The sequence below is a fragment of the Cryptomeria japonica genome, chromosome 6 (genome assembly GCF_030272615.1).
Source record: "Cryptomeria japonica chromosome 6, Sugi_1.0, whole genome shotgun sequence".
Lineage (NCBI taxonomy): Eukaryota > Viridiplantae > Streptophyta > Pinopsida > Cupressales > Cupressaceae > Cryptomeria > Cryptomeria japonica.
Window position 1 is genome coordinate 524,262,074 of NC_081410.1, and position 23,195 is coordinate 524,285,268.

At 40.9% G+C, this 23,195-nt stretch overlaps 1 protein-coding gene and 1 pseudogene across 1 annotated transcript; one reads left to right on the top strand and one right to left on the bottom strand.

Moving 5' to 3' along the window:
* Nucleotides 1-13,874: 13,874 nt before the first annotated feature.
* LOC131876678 (uncharacterized) lies at nt 13,875-14,366 on the bottom strand. The gene has a single exon (XM_059222132.1). It carries the CDS (start codon nt 14,364-14,366, stop codon nt 13,875-13,877), a length of 492 nt encoding a protein of 163 aa, XP_059078115.1.
* Nucleotides 14,367-18,970: 4,604 nt separating this feature from the next.
* LOC131067900 (ferritin-like catalase Nec2) lies at nt 18,971-21,866 on the top strand (annotated as a pseudogene).
* Nucleotides 21,867-23,195: the final 1,329 nt, after the last annotated feature.

Below are 23,195 nucleotides of genomic sequence, written 5' to 3' on the forward strand. Positions count from 1 at the left end.
ATGCTACACACAATGACAATATGGACAATTTTTCAATACATTCAGCAAATGTGGAAGAATCCATTATGAATCCCCATTTCAATCGATTGGTTGAGGAAATAATGAGAAGGGATAGACAATATTTCTTACAAATGATGGCACAAAGTGGAGCCAAGATACCTCATGATTTTGACATGTCTCAAATAATGGAACATAGACCTTTGCAACAACCTCACTCCAATATGGATCAAAGGAGACCTAATAGTGGAGGAAATAGAGGACCACATATGGTACCTGAATCACCATCATTTTTGCTTCAAAAACTAGAGGTCCCACATACACATGGTCAAGTATATGATACTCACCTTTGCAGACCATTATGGAGGTCTTACGCAGACAGATATGCTCAATCATATACTCAAGCTAAGGATCAGCCACCAAAGCAATGGGATATTCCAAGGCATGCTCAAAATTTGGACACAAGGAAACCTCATGTCAAATTTGGGGGCAACACATTAGAACAAGACATACCTGTAGAGTATGACATACATGCACAAAATAAATATGGTGTTCCTCAACATGAATCTATACCAAGTGCTACATATATGCCGCATCAATATAGACCTCCTCCATATGAACATGTGTATGATCAATATCATCCATATATGCAACAAGCTCCTCCTCAAATTGGTGTCTCAAACATGGGGTATGGTTCAAGAAGTCGATCTCCACCTAAGAGCAATTTGGAGCAACAAATTAGGGACTTACAAAAGAAAATGGAGGACATAAATACACCAAAGCCAACATACACAATGAGAGACATATGTCCTTATCCATTTGACAAGAGCATTCCAATGCCTCCATTTCCTACACATTTTGTGACGCCTAAATTTGACAAGTATAGAGGAAAAGGGGATCCTAAGGCACACATAAGACAGTTTTTCATAGATTGCATTGAAGTAGCTTCAGAAGAGACATATTTGATGAGATTATTCCCACAAAGCTTAGGCGATCAAGCTATGGAATGGTTCTCCCAACTCCCACCTGGTATTAAGTCATGGGGTGACTTAGCAGAGGCATTTATTCAACATTTCTCCTACAACATAGAGACAGACATATCAGTCACTACTTTGTGCAATACTAAGCAAAAAGAGGGAGAATCTTTTGCATCATTTTTACAAAGATGGAGAAATCTAGCCAGCAGATGCTCTTGTGAAATTCCAGAAAAAACAAATGGTAGAAATGTTCACCCAGAATGTTAACAAAGACATTGGTTATGATCTAAGAAAAGCTTGTTTGTCCACCTTCAAGGATGTCATTGAAAAGGGTTTAGCAACAGAAAAGGTTCTAATTGAACAAGGAGTCATTAAGATATTCAAGGAAAACAAAGATGACTTTAAAGGAAAAGACAAGCCAAGATTTTGGAATAAAAACAAGAACACAGTCAGTGATGGTGTTGTTGATGCCAACACGGTGCGACCCAAATTCATCTTTTCAGGATCAAGTTCTACAAACAATCAAGTGAATACTCAAACAACTTCTAGATCACGAAGGAAGTACACTCCATTGGGAGAACCACTTGAGTTAGTTTTCAAGAAGCTAGTGGCAAACAAGGTAATCACAGTTCTAGATTTTCCTCCATATGAACCAAAGGTTAAACCAAATTGGTGGAATGATGATGAGTATTGTGAATTTCATAAAAGCAAGGGTCATAAAACAGGTAATTGTCATCGACTGAAGAATATTCTGCAAGATCTCATTGATAGAGGTGACATTGAGATTGAGGGACACTCATCCAATCAAGAACATGAGATGTTTAAGGAACCATTCCCAAAGCATGACAAGGGAAAAGCTAAAGTCACAGATGATCAAGCCAACTATACTAGAGCACCTTACAACTATGATTCAACTATCAATCATATCTCGATGGACAATCATATCTCTACTATTACCATCAAGAACAAAAACCCTGAGAATCCTCCTCAGCGACCCAAGATTGTCCTAAGAGGTGTTGGATCTTCTTCCGAACCTACTTCTGAATGTCATGTTACAACTCGTCGAGGTAAAATTACTTTGCTAGGTGCTTCAACTAAAAACACCGCTTCTTCATCTACCAAACCTGAGTATGACCTTGTAGAACAGTTAGGGAAGACACCCGCGCTCATCTCCATCCTTGAGCTCTTACGCATATCCCCTGCTCATAAAGCTATTCTTGACAAAATCTTGAGAGACACCGCCGTTCCTACTGATCTGAACGTGGACTAGTTTCAAGCCATGGTGGGATACCTTTCCATTCCACATTCCCTTACATTCACAGAAGCCGATGACGCCTCCATAAGTCAGCCACATAATGCACCATTACATATTGAAGCCTTCATACACAAACATCGAATAAAGCGAGTCCTAATAGATGGAGGAGCTGGTCTAAACATTTGTACATTGAGCACCATTAAACAATTGGGATATTCCGATAAAGCTGTGAATTCAAAAAATCAAATCACCATCAAGGCATATGATGATGAAGAACGCTCATCCAAGGGCACGGTCACCTTATCTCTAAGAATTGGGCCAGTTACAAAGGATGTGGTTTGTCAAGTCCTGGATTTAGATCTCACTTATAATATATTGCTAGGATGTCCTTGGATTCATGAAATGAGGGCAGTCCCATCGACATATCACCAATGCATTAAGTTTCCTCACAATGGAGTTGAGGTAACAGTTAACGGCGATCCTAATCCGTTCATATATTGCAATAACTTGAGATCACATACTGAGATCATCATTCCCAGTAATCGTGAAGCTATCCCTTCTTCGGCATACATTGACCCTGAGTCATTGAAACCTTCGACATCAAAATAGGGTGAACTTAAAGGCAGATTTCAGGACAAAGGTATGGGAGAATACACTTTAAATCAGACCATGTATTTATGACAAGTCATGAGCTCTCCAAAAGAATATGGAAGGCCACATCCTAACAAGCAAATATACATCATAGTATTCAAATGGGATCCTACTACCTTTCAAAGATGGGGCGAACTGGAAGAGGAAGGTTTATACAAAATGCTCTACAAAGACATTGAAGATGACACACAAGATCAGATCAATATACCCCGTGAGAAATATGGCAAAGGCTTCAAGATTCTACAAAAACTTGGGTATGATGGAAAAAGCCCTCTTGGGTTATGAAAAGAAGGCGTTATGGAGCCCTTACAACCTGAATTGACTGTAAAAAGGGAACGCTCGAAGGGACTTGGTTTTCTAACTTCCAAGATCCACACTAAAAGGACAGAAGAGGCATCACGAATCAAAATTGCCAAAATTCAACAAGAGGATCGCTATTCCACAGACTCCAACGAATGGGAATGGGGTTCAGACAAATCCTCCAGTGACTATGAGCTCACCGAGACATTCAAAGAGCCAGATGAACCCACAGAAGAGGAGGAGTTTTATAACAAATTCAGAGTTGGTCAAGAAACAACCCATGAGGAGTCTACACAGTCCTTGTCTCAAGGTTCTAGGTTGAAATCACATAGGATGAGAACACCTGTTCCGGAATGCGCTACTAGTGATGATAATTTGGATTTGTTCGCGATCGAGACTGATGAGGAGAGTGCCATCGATGACCTCGATAATTACCTTGACATACCTGAATATAACCACATCTTCACTCTTGACCCCGCAAACTCCGAAAACATTAAAGGCCTTCCCCTTGTTCACCACCAACTCATTGACTGGGATTATGAAGGAGCAACACAGTTTGACACATTCCAAAATGATGAAGCTGTTATTAACTATCTTGGCATACGAGATGATCTTCCCCTTGGGGACCATAAAGCAGGATACACTATAGAACTCAACAACATGGCATATTTTGGTGAGGGTGTCGGACCTTCCAGTCGCAAAAATGTGAAAATAAGAACAAATCAAGGGTCTTATGGCGAAAACCACACTGTGGCTCTATCTGATCCCAAAAAAGTAAAAAGAAAGGACGTATCTAAGGGCGAAAACCTCTCTGAGGCACCCGAAGATGGAAGGCTTGACATTCTCCCAGCCTCGTATGAGGAAAAGTCATCCATGCTGGTAGAGGAGACTATCAAAACAAACATTGGTATGGAAGAGGTTCCACACAACATATTCCTGGCTAAATCATTGACAGAGTCCGAAAGGTCACAGTTCATAAGTTTCTTCAAGGAACGACAAATCAACTTTGCATGGTCATACGCTAATATGCCTGGACTAGATCCGGATTTGGTAATGCATCATTTGACAGTCAAACCGGGGGCAAAGCCAGTGAAACAAAAATTAAGAAAAATGCATCCACAAGTGGCATTACTAGTCAAAGCAGAGCTGGAGAAGTTATTGGATGTCGGATTCATACGCCCAATTGATTATCCTGAATGGATCTCCAATTTAGTACCTGTCAGTAAACCAAATCGCAGTATCAGAATATGTACAGATTTCAGAGACATCAACAAAGCTTGTCCAAAAGATGACTTCCCATTACCAAATATTGACTTGATCGTTGATCTCACAGCAGGTCACGAAATGTTATCATTAATGGATGGATTTTCTGGTTATAATCAAATAAGGATCACACCCAAAGATCAACACAAAACATTATTCACTTGTCCTTGGGGAACTTTCTGTTGGAATGTCATGCCCTTTGGGCTAAAAAATGTAGGTGCTACATATCAAAGAGCAATGACCACTATCTTTCATGATCTCATGCACATAACTGTGGAAGATTATGTTGATGATCTCTTGGGTAAATCAGTAGACAGAAATACACATTTGGACATACTTTCAGTCGTCTTTGATCGGTTGGAAAAATACAAAGTAAGATTAAACCCCAAGAAATGTGTCTTTGGAGTAACCTCCGGGAAGCTCCTAGGATTCATTATGTCCAAAAGAGGAATCGAAGCCGATCCAGCAAAAGTCAAGGCTATCTTGGACATGCCGCCACCCAGAAATATTAGTCAACTTCGATCCTTACAAGGGAGACTCCAGTCTATACGAAGATTCATAGCACAACTTGTAGATAAGTGTAATCCTTTTCAACACCTGCTACATAAAAATATCAAATTCAAATGGGATGATAACTGTCAACAAGCTTTTCAGAAGCTCAAAGATTATCTTTTGAATCCGCCAGTTTTGATGCCACCAGTTCCAAATCAGCCTTTGCTACTATACATATCAACTACTCCAATAGCACTGGGGGCACTCTTAGCACAACAAATTGCTGGGGGCAAAGAAAAAGTCGTATACTATATCAGTCGCACATTGGTGGGATATGAGCTAAACTACACACCAATCGAGCGTGCATGTCTTGCCGTGGTCTTTGCTTCACAAAAATTACGACATTATATGCTTACTCATAAGACTAAGTTAGTTGAAAGGATAGATCCATTGAAATACCTCCTCAATAAAGCAACACTTACTGGGCGGTTGGCCAAATGGGTAATGATCCTTAGTGAATTCAACATCGAGTATGTGGACAGAAAAGCAATAAAAGGACAAGCCATCACGGATCAATTAGCAGATGCCCCCATGATTGATGATGTTCCTCTAAATTCAGAATTTCCAGACGAATCCATTTTAACAATATCACATGCAAAGCCATGGCAACTATATTTTGACGGCTCATACACACAGCATGGGGTAGGAGCTGGTATTCTCTTTATAACTCCTCAAGGAGATTCTATACCAAAATCATACCGCTTATCATTTCCTTGCACTAACAATATAGCGGAATATGAGGCATTAACAACTGGATTACAAATTGCAGTTCAGTGGAAGATCCAAGAACTTCATGTTTTTGGGGATTCCCAACTTGTCATCCGTCAAGCAACTGATGATTACCAAACAAAAGATGAAAATTACTGCCTTACAAGCAAATGGTGGATGATTTGAAACAACACTTCACAAAGATAGATTTTGAGCAGATACCAAGAGAGCAGAATCATGCTGCAGATGCCATGGCTACAATTGCTTCACTGATTGATCTACCTCAAAATGAGACCTGCTATGAGTTCTTGGTGGACAACCTGTTGGTTCCTTCATATGAGATCACTCCTACTGAAATGATATGCGTTGTTGGTCCCGAATCCCAGTTATATGGTTCCATCTTCACATACCTTCACGACAATATCCTACCTCCTGATCTATCAAATAACCAACACCGTACCTTCATTCGCCAATCCTCTCGATATGTTATTTTAGCTGATATCCTATACCGGTGACGTCTAGATGGCACTCTTTTTAGATGTTTAGAAAGCGACGAAGCTCAGATTGCGTTACGTGAAGTGCATGAAGGGATATGTGGTCCACATGCTAGTGGTCCTACCTTGGCCAAGAAACTTATCAGGACTGGATATTACTGGCCCAATATGGAAAAAGACTCATATCAATTTGTCAAGAAATGTAAGAAATGTCAAATTCATGGAGACCTCATACATGCGCCAGCACAAGAACTACAGCCACTTGCGTCTCCTTGGCCCTTTTGTTAGTGGGGACTCGATCTCATAGGCAAGATTCACCCTCCTTCCTCTAATAGTCATAAATTCATTATCACAGCCACAGAGTATTTCACAAAATGGATTGAAGTCGTTCCTCTCACACAAGTCACTGGAAAATAGATTGCTACATTCATCCTTAACTATATCATATGCCGATATGGTATTCCTGTTTCCATTATTACTGATAACGGGCGTCCCTTCAAAAATCAGGATGTTCGTGAACTCTGTGACCACTTCCATATTTCCCATCATTTCTCCACACCGTATTACCCCCAAGGTAATGGTCAAGCTGAGGCGTCAAGAAGACAGTCGACGACGCTGGCCGTAATTGGCATATCCAACTCAATCCTGCACTTTGGGCCTACCGCACAAGTGTCCGCACACCTACAGGAGCTACACCCTATTCACTTGTTTATGGCGCTGAAGCCATCTTGCCTATTGAGGTCGAGTTACCCTCTTTACGGGTCTCTTTGCAAAACATCATCACTGATGAAGATTACAGGGTCTCTCGCTTACAAGAACTAGAACTGTTGGATGAACGGAGACAAACTGCTTTTAATCATCTCAAGGCTTACCAACAACGAATGAGTCACAGCTACAATCACAAGGTCAAGCCTCGCACATTTGAGGTAGGTGACTTGGTTCTCAGAGAAAACCCCAAGAATCAGCAAGACAGAGAGAAGAAGGGCAAGTTCGAACCAAACTGGCTTGGTCCTTACATTATTACAGCAGCATATGGATCTGGTGCATATCAGCTCTCAACTACAGAAGGTGAACCTTTGGAGGATCCTATCAATAGCATGCACCTTCGCAGGTTCTACACATAGCTCTTCAGAATATCCTAATTCCAAAATACAAAAAAATTATAAAACAAAAAAATTGTTACTTGGTGAAAACCTGGCAAACAGGCGCCTTGTGACACCAAAAAAAATTGAAAAATCGAAAAAAGTAAAGAGAAATAATTTCGTCCAACGGTGAAAACCACTTTGGTGGCACCCTGGGCAAGTACCATGGTGAAAACTGGGTCACCAGCGCCATGCGTAGAGACATTGCTCCTCCCTCCTTCAGGATTCACTTTCATCCTTTCACTTTGCACACACTCATGACCAATTCATCCATAATAAATTAGATCCTATCTATGGCTAAGGCAAATCCTATGTCTAGTGATGGGTGTGGAACTAAGAACATCACATGTTTCGAGGAGTACAGTTTCTTCCAGCTTCCTTCAGTCTATCCACGCACAATCCGCAATAAAGCAGCATTTGCATCACAGATCCGCAATAAAGTTTCATCTTTTCCGCAATAAAGTATCATCTTCATGGATTCAGTCAGTTTCAGATGAGACAGCAGCAACAATGAGCTTCAACAAATCAAATCTTTCAACAGACTCAGACAACATATGGTTCAGTGCTATCTATCCTTTTTGTGAAAGTAAACATTGTGACCACAATCGAATAAGACTTATACAAGTGACAAGAGACACTAAACTTGAGGACTACAGTGGACGTTGGTGTCGAGTCTTGGTTTTCTTTTGATTTTATCTTTTGGTGACATGTCTTTTAGCTTTTCCGGGATGTCTCTGACTAGAGATTCTATCTCCAGGATGTCTTTGACTAGAAAGGCGAGGATGGGGTATCGTCATCTATTTGTATTTGCTGTCTGTAGATTTTCTCTTAGTAATGCTATGACTTGTCCAAGGATATGAGGAGACTGTGAGTCTAGTATGAATTGGGGCATTCCTTGTTTGTGACTGTCTTATCTCCATGCAAATAGGTACAATGACTTTCTGGGTTGAACAAATGCCTCGATTGTCATAACCTATTTTTCCATAATAAAGCTCAATGATGATAACGCACAAGAAGCTCTTTCACTTTCATATCTTCTATCTTTCATCCCCCTTTCTTGATTGACTTCCATCATCCTTCTTGAGTCCGTGTAGCCTGCTATCACATGACTGAGTATAATGACACACCAAAAACATTTGCATTTCATGTAGTTGCACCTGCATTACCACATATAAGCATTTCATACATACATATAGATATCACAACTGCATCACATCCTGCACACAACACCTGTTAGCACAATTTACATTTGCATTATCATATTCATCTGCATTACATACATTCACATTTGCATCATGCATACGCATATAAAACATAAAAGAACAAAATATATTGCATTGCATCATATACATATTTGCATCCATATTATAAGCATCACACAAAACATACATCATTAAACAACTCATCACATAGGTACACATGCATATAGCTGCCGCAAAAATGAATCATCTCATATATATAATCATAAGTGTCATGATACAATGATGTCAAAAATACATATGGCTACAATCACCCGAAGGTGTCTACATCATCATACAAAAGAATGATACAACACTGATACAATGGGAGCCCTCTATGGCTATGATGAACTCCCTCCCTCGGAGCCGCTTGGCCTCGATGGAATCTAAGCCCCTGAGGGACCCGCCCCAGGATCACCCTGCCTATCTCCTCTATCTGGTGGTGGTGGTAGACCCATGACCCCACCACTAGATGCCTGCCTCCTCCGACTCCCTCCCGTAGCTGTCGTTGTACGCGACGGTCTATGGAAGCTCCTCGCCTGCTGATCTGCTAGCACTGCATCGTAGTAGAGGTCCCTCCAGTACCCTATCTCCTCTCTGGCCTGCAGGACATATGCATATCCTACCCCTGTGTCCTCCGTTGCCTGTCTCCCTACCCTCAGCGCTGTCTCACCCTCTATATAGCGCTGGATAGCCTGATCTCTCTCCCGCTCAGTATCTCTGAGCCTCATCCTAAGCCGATCTCTCTCCCTCTCCAGCTATTGTATCTCATCTGTCTGGCCCTGGCAGATCTCCCTAAGCTCAATCAGCTCATCCTCCTCTGGGTCAGCCCCCTCTGCCTCTACCTGTGGCTCCCCCTCTGTGGGTGCTCACCCCTATACCTATACCTGTACTGGTGCCTGTACGGGTACCTGTCTCTGTACATGCCTCTGTGCCTGTACCTGTCTCTGTCCCTACTCCTATGCCTGTCCCGGCACCTGTCCCTGTACCTGTCCCTGTCTCTGTACCTGCCTGGGACCCTGTGCTACTGGTACCTGTAAGGGAAATCCACCGTGACCCCTCACCACCTGAGCCTGTCTCTCCTCCCCACCCTCCCTCCGAGGTGCAACTCGCCTCTCCCCAACTACTCCCCTCCGCCTCCGTCGGCCTCTACCCCCATCACCTCCACCATCATCATCATCATCCCCACCTCCATCTCCATCCAATAGCTCCCCTGGATCTGTCAATCGTGGGAATGGATGCTTTGCCCAATATGCTGAATACTCAGCATCCATCCCGGCGTCCTCAATCTCAGGCCACATGTCCCAGGGTAGGGGCACCATCTCTGCCAGCTGTGTAAGCGCCTGATCATATGATAGTAGCGGCCCAAACTGTGCCTGATCTCTGACTGTGCGGGCATACATGCCCGAGCCCCGTGGCATCCTCTGAATCCTGCCATACTGCCTGCAAACCCTGTCCACAAGCTACCTCTCTAGCACATAGGGCGTCTGCCCAATCAGGTACCTGCTCCGGAAGGTGTAGGGCAGCTCCACTGCGTCATCCTCCCACTCCTCGCAGCCTAGATATGGTCTCCATATGACCACATCGATATCATCTAGCACCCGCAGCCAATGCTCCAACCTGCCAATCCATGACTGCGAGGTGATCATATCGTACAGATGCACAAAACTGCGTCCATGTCCCCTGCCTCTAAAGTGTATCGGCCTCGTCACTGACAGATGCTCGTAAGCCCAAACCTGCAATAGTGTCACCCCGCAGCCCAATCCCACTGACCCGTGATAAACAAACTGGTGAAGCTTGTAATATAAATGGGCCAGCACACATGGTCCCCAGGCATATCTGGTGTGCTATATCACCAGTGTCTCCAGTGCTCCCCCCCAGCCCACAGCCAATCCCCGTGTCGCCCTGTCTGGACATAGAAATCCACTTATCGCTCCTCCGATCATGGCTAGCAATGCTAACCCCGTAGCGGTCATGGTATCCCATGCCACGTGTCCTGCCCTCATCTCTAATCCAGGGTCCTGAAATACCCGTCTCAATGCCTCCCGGTCTCCATCTCGATCGTAGGGGATCAAATCTCCATCGATCGGCACTCGCAGAATCCTATATACATCCTCAAGGGTGACTGTCATCTCACCCATCGGTAAATGGAATGTGCACGTCTCAGAGTGCCATCTCTCAGCAAGCGCAGTCAGCAAACCCATGTTTGCCCGAAACTCAGGCACATACAATATATGTCTCAGACCCATCTCCTCGATGGTAGCTCTATCCTGAAACGACAACTCAGGTCGCAACCTCTGCGTCGACGGGAATCTCTCCCTTGACTCAGCATCAGCAAGTACTCCTGCAGTCAAGCAAATCAATCATGTCAGTCATAGTGGCATTCACTGTTTATCACAAAATGCTACTCGTTATCTAAATGCACATAGCTATTTATTCTAGTGACACTCACTATTCATCACAAAGTGTTACTATCTATCCTAGTAGTACTCCCTGTTCATCACAAAGTACTCTGTGGGTGACACTCACTGTTCATCACAAAGTGTTACTCACATTTGCACTCCCTGTTCATCACAAAGTGTTGCTCATACTTTGGGTACTCCCTGTTCATCACAAAGTACTCTATCTTGGTACTCACTGTGCATCACAAAGTGCCTTGATCTATCCTAGTCTTCCTAGAGGACCTACTTGAGTGTATCCTCTCAGCAGCTTATCCAATCGACAGCGTATGTTCATCACAGAACTGTCGATTTGACCTAGAAGACCAAAACTTGCATTTTTCAACGCAAACGCGCTTGACTGACACAAACGCGCCTACAGACTGCACAGACGCGCCCGTACAACACAGACACGCCTGTATAACACAAACGTGCTTATACCGTGCATAAACATGACTTGGCGACGCAAACGCCCCTGAATGACATAAACGCACCCGCATCCGACGCAAATGCGGTTCCAGACGCAGACGCGCCTGGCACCTACACAGACGCGCCTAGCACCGACACAGACGTGTTTCAATGGTTTTTGACATTTTTTAACTCTACTTCTAAGCGCATTTATTGCCCTATTCGACATGCATTAATGACAAAATTAAATGCGTCAAAGTACGAGGAGGTTTGGCGGTACTTACCGGCTCTCCTGCCTCTGTTGGCCTCTGAAATCGGTGAACACGGTCGAATCTATGCATAAAAGCCATCACTGCTGACTGCTCCTACTCTTTTCTCGCTCTGCACTTTGATCTTGTGAAGGTGTAGATGACAATGAGGATGTATTTTCCCCTGTGGTCTATCTTATAGACTGCCCTAGCCCTCGTTTCCCGAGTCAGTCTTCATTATCCCATGACTCTGTCACTTTATCCAGTCAGTCCATTCTATCCCGTCTTTCTTATCGAGAGATTGTCTGCAATCTTTTCAGACATTTTCATCCAATCTCTCGAGGGGGCATATCATTCCCATCCTGGAGCAACTCTGTATCAGTTCATATTATCTTCTTTGAAACAACGCGACAAGCCGCATTGTCTCAAAGAGGGGCAAAATGTAGACACCCAAAATTGTCATGTCTAATTAAATAAATATTTTATTTATTTATTGAATTATCTAAGCCTAATTCTTCTATTAATTAAATAAATCTTTATTTATTTAATTAATTCATTTATCTTCTTCTAGCCTTATTTCTCATTTAAATAAATACATTTATTTATTTAAATTATCATTTTCCTAAATTAAATAAATATCTTATTTATTTAATTATCCTACTTCTTCTATTAATTAAATAAATCTATGTTTATTTAATTAATTCATTATCCTTTTCTACACATGACACATGTCACTCATCTCTTAATTCCTACACTATCTACCTCTTTCATTATTTTATTATTTCTTCTACCTACCCTCTAATCATAGCCAACCTCCTTTTTCACCTCTCAATCTTATCCCTCCATTTCATATAGTGTCTTCTATATAAGGAGATGCTTCCTTCATTATCAAACCCTAATCGACAATTTGGAGAACTTGACTACACTACGATCCTACTTGCAACCACATTCTGTTCTTTGTTGAGCTCTTGTGCACATAAAATCTGAGAGCAAATATATCAAGCAAGATCAATGGAGATAGGAAGAATGGAGATCAAAACCCTATTGGACATCTGATGGTATAATCTTTGTGATTTCATGTGATTTGCATTGTCTTAGGTAATCTTCATATGTTATGGTGGATCTTTCTTGTTGTTAGGCTAGGGTTTGGTGGTTGAATTCATTTAGCCTTTCAATCTTGTTATTATTATTATCCATTTTCACCATATACACATACCATTGAGTCTTGCAAATTGAATTAGGTCATCCTCTATGCCCGGGTCTTCTGAATTTTCTCCTAGGAACCGCCATTTAAGGTAGCCAAGGCCAACTTCAGCGAAAACCCGATGCCTATCCAAATCCTTTCCTTTCAGGTCGAGCAGGAAAGGATGATATTTAATTAGTTCTCCATGGGCATTGAATATGATTCTGCCACTTGGCCGAGGAGCCCCAGAGTCATGAATTGCCTTATTTAGGATTTCTTGGAGCTCTTGGGTGACCTCTTTTGGAAAAATCTTCTTCGTGAGGGTCCAAACTGCCTGCTTGGCAAGTTTTAGGTCCAGCAAGGAGGCAACAAACCTTGAGGAGATGCTAGTGTTGTCCCATGGATACTCATCTCTGTTCAGGTGTCCACTACCCAAGATCATCTTGACTACCAATATGAGGGAAATCCGAGTAGAGGAGAAGGCACTTGAGCCTCAGGTATGTTATTTTTTGGAATGAAACTTGGCACATCCACGCCGAGAGGGAAATTGGAGTATCTGCTCCAAAACAGGAGATGGGCCTAGGATAAACACTCATTATGAAATCAAATTGTAGAAAAACAATGCAAAGAAATAGGCTAGCACACTCTTTAACGCCAAATAATGTGGGATGAATTTACATTAAATTTGCTAGCTAAGGTGGCAAGGGATGTTTTTCCTTGACAATGCCAAATCTCTCGTTCAGGCCATGCAAACCATAAGTTGATTTGACAGTTTGGCAGCTAGATCTCATAAGGTGGATCGGGGAAGGCTTAGGTCATAACTGCAGCTTGGAAGACATGATTGAATATGGGCCCACTCTTCCCGAATAGGTAAGATTTGAAATTTGAAATTGAAGTAACTATTACACTTAGCCGTCAAGGTTAAATTTAATGTTTGCCCTGTTAACGAAGCTTTAATTAGCATTCGCATACTCCTGAAGAGACTCTTGCATCTGAATTGAAGTCCTCTGAGGCTCTTGCCTAACAAGTGCGATGGTCTTCTTGAATAACAGGCAGATTTCCCTGATCCCAATTGTAGAGGTAGGTTCCTTGAGCAGCTATTTTCAAGAGAGCATCCGCCTCTGAGTTTGCTTCTCTGTAGATGTGCTTTGCTTCATAGTTTTCTATCCTATCCAGGCTTGCAATTATATTGTCTAAGATTCCCTGCAATCTCCAATTTGGAGTAGTTTTCCTCTTGATCGCATTTATTGCTATCTCTGAATCGCCCTCCACTAAGATGTTATTCAAACCATGTTTTATGCAATATATCAGTCCAAATTGCAATGCTTTGAATTCTGCTATGTTGTTTGTGTCTGGGGGGATCAACTTTGCCATTTTCCCAAGAGTTGCTCCTATGTGATCTCTGATTACATATCCTATGCCTGAAGGACTCGGATTGCCTCTAGAAGCGCCATCAAAATTTAGTTTTAACCAGCCAAGATTTTGAGGAGACCAGATAGCGGCCTTTCTCATATTGTCTTCTTGCCCAAAGGAGGGAGGAATCTTGATTCCATGCCAGTTTTTCCTAATGCTTTCATCCCACGATGAGAAAGCTTTAGGCGGTCCCAAAGAAAAGGCTATCTTACAGTTGACTAAATCCACTATAACCGACTCAATTGAGTTCAAGATTGTTTCTAATCTTTTGGATTTGTTATCAAATAGCCTATGATTCCTCTCCTTCCAAAATTCCCAGACTAGACATGATGGGGATACTTCCATAATTAAGCTCAGGGCGGACTCCTTAGTTGGGATAGGCCAACTTTGGAACAGGGATTTAATGTCATTTGGTAGAGCTGTGATTAGCCCAAGTTTAGCACAGAGCCATCACCAACATTTGGACGCAAAGGGACAAGTGAGTAGTAGATGGTCCACTGACTCTGATTGAGCTTTGCACATGATGCACCTAGAGGCTCCTGCGTACCCCATTTTTGTGAACTTTTCTGCAGTTAAGATCTTCCTCTGATAGGCTAGCCATGCAAAGATCCCTGCCTTAGGAATGACTTTAGAGCTCCAAAACAACTTCTTAGGAATATCCAGTTGATCCTGAACAATGTTTCTGACTAGTACTTTGTAACCATCTTTAGGATTGTAGTGCCTTGTTTTGGAAGGTGCCCATATTAAAGAATCATTCCCTTTTCTCGGATTGACATTTCTTGCTTTTAAGAGCTCTATGAGTTGATCTAAATCATTCCTATAGGTTGGAACTCCTTCCAATGATTTCCATCTCCAACTTTGAGAACTAGATGAGCCATCATTAATTAGATAATCTCTCACTCTGACACCCCAGTGATGCTTAAGCCAATTCTCTGTTATAGGAATGTTAAGTAAATTCGCAATAGGTGGGTAGCCACCCAAGGAATCCTCCCCAAAAAGGCTTGAAAATCCATCCTGGTTGTCCCATGTGAGCTGTTCTGAGATCAGATTTCTGCAATTTATTAAAAAATTCCATGTTCTTGATCCTTTGGGGAAAGAGTTTGCTCTTAGAAGATTGATAGGTTCTTGATCTGGTAAATCTTTGCTAGCTAGCATTCTAGCCCATGTGGTATTGGGATTCTTAATGAACTTCCATACTAATTTGGCCCCTAAAGCTTTATTTTGCAATTTGAGGTCCTTAATGCCTAAACCCCCTAGGGCCTTGGGCTTGATTATTGTATCCCATGCAATTAGAGCTATTCTATGTTTCTCCTCTGTATTTTGCCAAAAAAAGTTCCTCATTTTTTTAATTATAAAGGCATTTGCACCTGCTTAGAGAGAAAGAATGGCTAATAGATAAATGGGCAAGGCCGATATTACTGCTTGAATCATCACTAGTCTACCTGCCCAAGACAACCATTTCCCTTTCCAGGAGTTTGAGGTCTGGTCCACTTTTAGCTTAAGAGGATCCCACGATTTAGCATTCCTCATGCCATGATCAATTGGGATACCCAAATGGATACAAAGGAGGGATCCTTCACTACAATCCAAAATTAAAAGTATTTTGGATTGCAAGAGTTTCGAGGTAGAAAAGAAATAGACCTTTGACTTGTCCTTGTTCCTTATTTGGCCTGAAGCTTTCCCAAAGATGTTTATAATTTGTTTTAGATGGGAAGCTTCTTTGATTTTAGCTGGCCCCAAGAGGAGATTATCATTTGCAAACTGCTGGTGTGTGACTGCAAAGATTCTGATTACTTTTATTCCCTCTAAAAGATTGTTCATATGGCTTCTTTTTTATGTCCTACCCAACACCTCCCCCATTATAATGAAGAGAAAAGGAGAGATAGGATCTCCTTGTCTAATTCCCCTTGTCGAGGAAAAAAATCCTTATGGTTTCCCATTTACCAAGATAGAGAATTTCGGAGTGGAGATACATTCAAAGACCCAATTAATCCATTGTTTTGCAAAACCAAAGGCTTGCATAACCTTGCAAAGGAAGTGCCAGTCTACACTATCATAAGCCTTTGATATATCTACTTTAATCATCATACCTGGTCTTTTTGTGCTTTGGAGAGTATGGATTGCTTCTTGTGCTATTATATCCCCATCAAGAATTGAACGACTTGCTACAAACCCTGTTTGTTCTTCTGATATAATTGATTCCATGAGGGGCTTCATTCTATTCATCGTGACTTTTGAAAGGATTTTATAATCTGTATTGCAAAGTGAGATAGGTCTGAAATCTCCTAGTTTTAATGCATTCTCCTTCTTTGGGATGAGGACGATGAATGTGTTGTTTACTTCCTTAAGAATCCTTCCTGGTCTTCTTGAGCATTCCAGAGCTTCCACCAAATCCTGACCTGAGATGTGCCAACACTTCTTAAAGAAATCTACTGGAAAGCCGTCAGGGCCAGGAGCTTTACCCGAGGGTAGTTGATTGGGGGCTTGAAGTACTTCTTCCATCTTTATTCTCTCATTAAGATTTTGGTTCTGCTCATCTGTTATGATCTTGGGGATCACTTCCAACATCTTTTTTTTCTCTGACAGTTGAGAACCTTCAAGATTATTTAGAAGATTGAAGAAGAAAGAGGTGATTTCCTTCTTGATTTCATCAGGATCCTCTATGATCTGGTTGTCCTTGGACTCCAGTTTTGAAATCTAGTTCTTGCTCCTTCTAATCTTTGTTACATTGTGGAAGAACTTAGTGTTTTTATCTCCCAAACTAAGCCAATACTCCCTCGATTTCTGCTTCCAAAATATTTCTTCTTTAGATAAGATGACCTCATATTCCAATAGGAGCATCTTTTCTTGTTGGAAGGATTCCAGGTCCATACCTTCCAGGATGATCTTATCATTTAGAGATGTCATTCTATCTTCTATTGAACTTTTGTTGAGAAGAAATTTCTGAAGTGTTGGGAGTTCCATTGAAGCAGTTTGTGTTTGACAATTTTCAACTTAGTAGTAAAGCAGAAGAGTTTTGATCCTTCCACCGATGCTTCCTGCCACCAGTTTTCTATCACGGTGAGAAAGTTTTGGTCCTTCATCCACATGTTCTCAAACTTGAATGGGGCTTTGCAATTTATCTTGTTGCCAAGCAAGGAGAGCAATATGGGATAATGATCTGATCCTGAACAGGGAATAACCGAGTAGGAAGGGGAGAATGGAAAGCACCTCAAATCTCCTCGCCAGAAGAATCTATCTATTTTTTCCGCAATATTGTTAAATCCTTTCCTTCTATTTGTCCAAGTGAACAAATCACCTGAGTCTATTTCCATCAGGCCATTCCTATCAATCCAATCGTTGAAGTCCTGTTGAGTTTCACCTAAGCGGATTAATCCTCCCCTATCAGAAGCTCTTCTGATAGCATTGAAGTCACCTCCTATAAAGAGTTGTTCCTTAGTTAAAGAAGATAGGACTACGTCTAAGGAAGACCATAAGAGACATTTTTTAAGGGGGGGGCTGGGCCATAAGTATTTATAACAAAGAAAGATGAATTGGACTAGAGATGAGAAACTTTTGCCAAGATCCAATTTATGTTTGAAGCAATGTCATCGACTTTAACTTGGGAAGGCTTCCAGATTATCATTAGGCCTCCTGAAGCCCCATCTGAATCCACTATCACTTGTGAGGAATTTAGAAAACGGGGGCTAATTCCACTACCAAATGCAACTGCTTGCATATTATCCAGCTTTGTTTCTTGTAAAAAATGATTTCTGCACTGACCAAAAGAATCCTCCTTTTGATCACCCTTTGTTTATTAGGGGCATTGAGGCCCCTAACATTCCATGATAACATTTTAATTGTTGTTCAGGAAGGGGATTCCCCTTCCCAACTTTCCAGAGGTCTTGAAGTTTTGATTGGTTCTCAGCAACACCATCTAAAGGTCTGATTTCTATAAGAGATTTGCGGCCTTTCTTAGGAGGGGAAGAGCCAAAGTCTGGTTTTTCCAATCCCTCTTGAATCTGATGTAGGCCTAGCTTTCTTTTTTCTTTGACCTGAGAGTACATGACTACTAAGGGGGTATCTAGAATTGAGTCCGGGTCTTCATCCTGGACTATTAGATCCTGCAGAAGTTACTTAGCATTTTGATCTAAGGAGAAGCCTAGATCTTGAGGGGCCGAAGCCAGAGATAACAAGGATGGGATTGGGCTACCCATTGATAGATTAAGATACTAATCTGCTGAGGGAAAATCCAAGGAAGAGTGGATCTCACCATCAGATAGAAGAGGCTCGTGATTCTCTTCTAAATCAGCTATAAGATCATTTTCAATTACCTCCTCTTCCTGCAGGTGTTTAGCAGTATGCAAAGGTTTATTGATAGGTTTCTTTAGGTGGAGGGAACCTTTCTGCTTGTTGCGCCTTAGACTGGTTTTCTTTTTTGGGACCTTAGAAGGAGGCTGGCAGAAGATATTGAAAGCTCCTCTGGAGAGGGCAGGAGTTTTCTTTTGACCAAAGAGACTTCTAACCGCTTTATGAGACTGCAACTTAAGAATCAGGGAGAGAATGAGAGGGGGACAACTATGAGGAGAAAGAGGAGAAGATGGGGAGACCATACATGTACTACAGTGCAACAATTGGCCGTGAGATTCTTTAGGGCGAAGGTTAGATCTAGGAGTGTGAAGCATTTGTGGCTCTAGAGGAGCTAAAGGCACCAGAGAGGAGACATGAGCTCTGTCTTGAGGCTGGCAAATGGCAATCCTGCCCAGTTGGTTTGCCTCCATTGCAGGTGGAACCAATAGATTATCTTGATCCCTAACCAGCTTCTGACCTTCTTGTTCTGGGGTAGCTCATTGTTGAGGCTAGTATGTGAGGTGATTAGCACCCATTGAGGCTGCCATTGAGTTGTTTTTGATTATTTGGTTTCGAATAATACATTTGCCAGGGATTTGCTTACCCAGCCTTTGCACTTTTTGCTTCCATCTTCCCATTTCTGAAATGATTTCTAGGATGTTGTAGAAGCCTAGATTAATCTCCACATAGATGTTTGCTACATTTCCTTTAAGACCTTTCAGAAAATCCTCCTTGATACCCACTAGGGTTCCTAGAGCATCACCAATTTTCAGCAAAGCCTCCAGGCACCAAAACTCAGATGGAAGGCCCACTAAAGACAAACAAATAGGGGATTTCTCGAATCTGTGATTCGTCGGATCAAAGCCTGGTTTCTAGTTTATAAAGTTGAAAGATGACCCTTGGAAGAACAACGGGCAACCTTCTATGATTACTTTCTTTAGGGAAGAGTCAACACACTTTAGAAGAAAGAAATCATTCTGCATCGGTCTGATAGTGATCAAACCTGGAAAAGAGGACATCCACCAGGAGATTATGTCTTTGCTATTCCCGCCTATACCACACCATTGTCCAAAAAAGGCATTTTCTTTGAATCGGGCAATCATAGGGTTGATGGAGTCAAAAGGTAGGGCAAAAAGTTTACTACCCATGGTTTTCCGACTCCATTTCTAATCCTGGCAAGCAAAGTTAGGAGGTGGACACTGGAAAGAAGGTTTTTTGAGACCCAATTTATTGATGCTCCTGAAAGGCATGAAAGGAGCAGCTGTAGGGAAAGTTTGCTTAGTTTGGTGACCATCATGGTTGCGGGCTAGAGATGCATTGAATGCAGAGCATTTCTGAACCCTAGCTGAGATGGGGATATTATTAGGGCCCATCGCCACTTTCTTAGCCCAGGAGTCCAAGCTTAAATGATTTTGAGGGTTTACAGCCTCAGCATTAAAGCCCAGCCAAGATTGCCTTTGAAAGGTCTGATTCTTCTTTCCTTGTGTGATCGAGGGCATATGGTATGAATGCGGAGTTTGAAAACACACTATTTTCTTTACCGCCGATGGAGGATCTCTAATAGAGAGACGTCATGAGCTCCATGGCCTCCCAGACCCCCTACCAAGCCTTGATTCAAACCCGTCATGAACCCGCCAGGAACCCGCCATTTTCTCAATTTTTAAATAATGGTTTGAACCAACACAAGAAACAATTTTGCAATGAATATTGAGTATTTAGAATGTGAATTCTTTCTTGGGGTTGTATTTGGGGTGGGGCTAGACAAGTTCGCACCTAATTTTACAAGAGGTCACCCTTCTCTGCTAGGCATTCAGAGAGTCAATCTGGACCCTCAAATTAGAGATATTGTCGAGCAATTTGCCTTCCAAAAAATCAGTCATATTAGGTTCTTTACATTTTGTTAATTGTTTTTAAATCTTCATAACGTACAACACCCTCTAAGCTTTGATTTATTCAGGCGGTTCATCTAAAATTTCACTAATAGGTGAACTCTACTGGAGAAGCTAGTGCAATTTCAGATCAATTATCTAAACAAGTCAAAGCTTAGAGTGTGTTGTTTAAGGCAAACAACTTTGACAATTGAATCTAAATCTAAATTTTCTAACTTATAGTGTGTTGTTTAAGTCAAACGATTGTTTGCTATATTTTCTTGAACTAAATTGTTGTACTGATTTTGATTTTAACAGAATAATCAGAGAGACTGTTAAGAAAGCCATCCAGCGGCCTCTATTAGATTTGAGAGTGGAAACATGGTCGAAGTTCTTCAATGAAGTTGTGGGATTCACACTCAATCATCCCTTCAATCCTTACATTAGTTCAGGAAATTATGTGCTTGCTATGTACGTTGTCCCATATATGGGACTCACAGCTTATGTTGGCGCCAATCTTAATATAACCTCACAAGCTGGAAAGCAAGTAAAGTTTTGAAAAAAAAATTCTTGTATCAATTCATTTTGACTTAAAAACAACACATTCTAAGCTTCAACTAGCTTGAGGGTTCATACTTGAAAATCTTATTATAATCTTACAAACTCCAAACAAAAATAAAGTTTTGCCACTTTTTCTTATGATTTAGTATACCAATTTATTTTCACTTAAACAATATTTTAGATGGTTCATCTGAAATTACAATAAAGAAAAAATCATGACCTAGGTTGTTGTATTGGTGTGAGTGCAGCTGTTAGCAGGTCTACTGGGAGTGGAATCTGGCTAGGATGCAGTGATACGTTACTGGCTGTATGAGAGAGCAGAGCACAAGGTTTGTCCCTATCACTTCACTGTTGCAGAGTTTACAGCCCTCATATCGAAGCTTAGAAACTGTATGGGAAAGACAGGAATCGTGGATGAAGGAATCATAGTTCCTCCAGAACTTGGTGCAGAAGGAAGAGTGAGTGGTAACATTCTGTCTGCAGATGTGAATTCTTTGTCTTACAGCAGAACTCCACAGCAGACCTTGAGGGTTTTGTATAGCACAGGAAATGAATCGAAGCCTGGTGGGTTTTACCTAGATGGAGCCAATGGGTATGTTGCACGCAGCTATCTGCGGCATTATAATTAAGGCTGGAGAACCAGAGAAAATGCTTCATTGTTAAATATCTATAAGTGAAAAAATAAAGAAAGGAAAAAAGAAAGACCTAACAAGAGTAGTATCCAAAGTAGACATTTCTCCCTGTTTTATTCTTTGAAAGAGGTCGTGGTTTATTTTAGAATAACTCTACCTGGTAGTATTACAATTTTTATTATCACCAAAATGCCAAATAAATACAAGTATATCCCATATTCTATAATTCTACTTTGAATCTATTAACATTTTATTGTTTTTGAGAAAGAAATTGTTTCTATAACTCTTTTCTTTCTTCTCTTACTAGTTCACTTGAGCAATAATAATATTTTTTAATGTTGTCAAAGAATGAATGTTATTATTAAATCTTCTTTGTTTGATTGTCAAATTTCGCAGTTTTGCAAAAGAGAAGTTAAGTGTTCTTGGATTGTGCCATCAAAATCTTTATTACTGATTCAAGAAAGAATCTATTTATTGATCTTGCATGCTTGAAACAGCTTGAAGCACTCATCTGCAAGTATGAACAATATACCTACTCTAATATACCTACTCTATTTGCATCTCTAACAATATTTTCCAAACACTACTCACAAATAATTGTAATCAATACACTTATATTTCTTGCTAGAAAAAATATACAATTCATACATGTCCACAAAATACTTCACTTAACAAGACTTCCCACAAACCTTGAGTCAAATCTATAAATTAACATACGCATAAGTCATTGTAGTAATGACTCAATAAATGAAGATTGTTGAAGATCTCTATCAATCTTTAAGATTGTAATCTACCATCACTTGAAGTTATCATAAAGGATAGTCTCTTAAATACTTACTTTAGAATAAAACCATGTTTCAGCACATATATTGGTTTTATTTCATTCCAAGTGGGACAAAGAATTGTCAAGTTTCGCAATACAATTTCTAACATTTAAATTACATCTCCACTTGTGGTTTCATTCTCATTCCATGGAAATGATAAATCCAAGTACTCTTCATTCACTTTTTTAAAGGGCTAAGTGATTTATGTATATCTGCTTTCCTTTGCGAAAGTTTGTACTCTAATGAACAAAATCACCTTCAAAATCAAGAGTATTGATGATTTCTTCAAACCCATCCATGATTGATTATAGAAGAGACTCCAATTTTGATACAATTAGAGAGGATGACTGCAAAGGTTGTGGAATTTTGTATTTTTACGCCTACCGAACACTTTTTCTTGAGAGTTTTTCAAGCATTTTCGACAAATCCATTTTGTGTATATCTTCCAATCATACGTGCGGCTCCTTGAGAATTCACAAGCTGCGAAACTTTTTCTTCCCTGCTTTGGTTGCATCTTGTCTGTATTTACATTTGTGCATGCATGTCTTCCTGAGTGATTGCAACTAAAACTACTTTAAAAATTCAAGTATTCTCCATGCTTTGATGGATGTCCATGCGATATTTCAAAGCTCCCACTTAGCATTGAACATGTCAGTTGCATTTGCTTAAAAGTTTCTAAATCCTCTTCAACAAATCCATTCAGTGTATATCCCT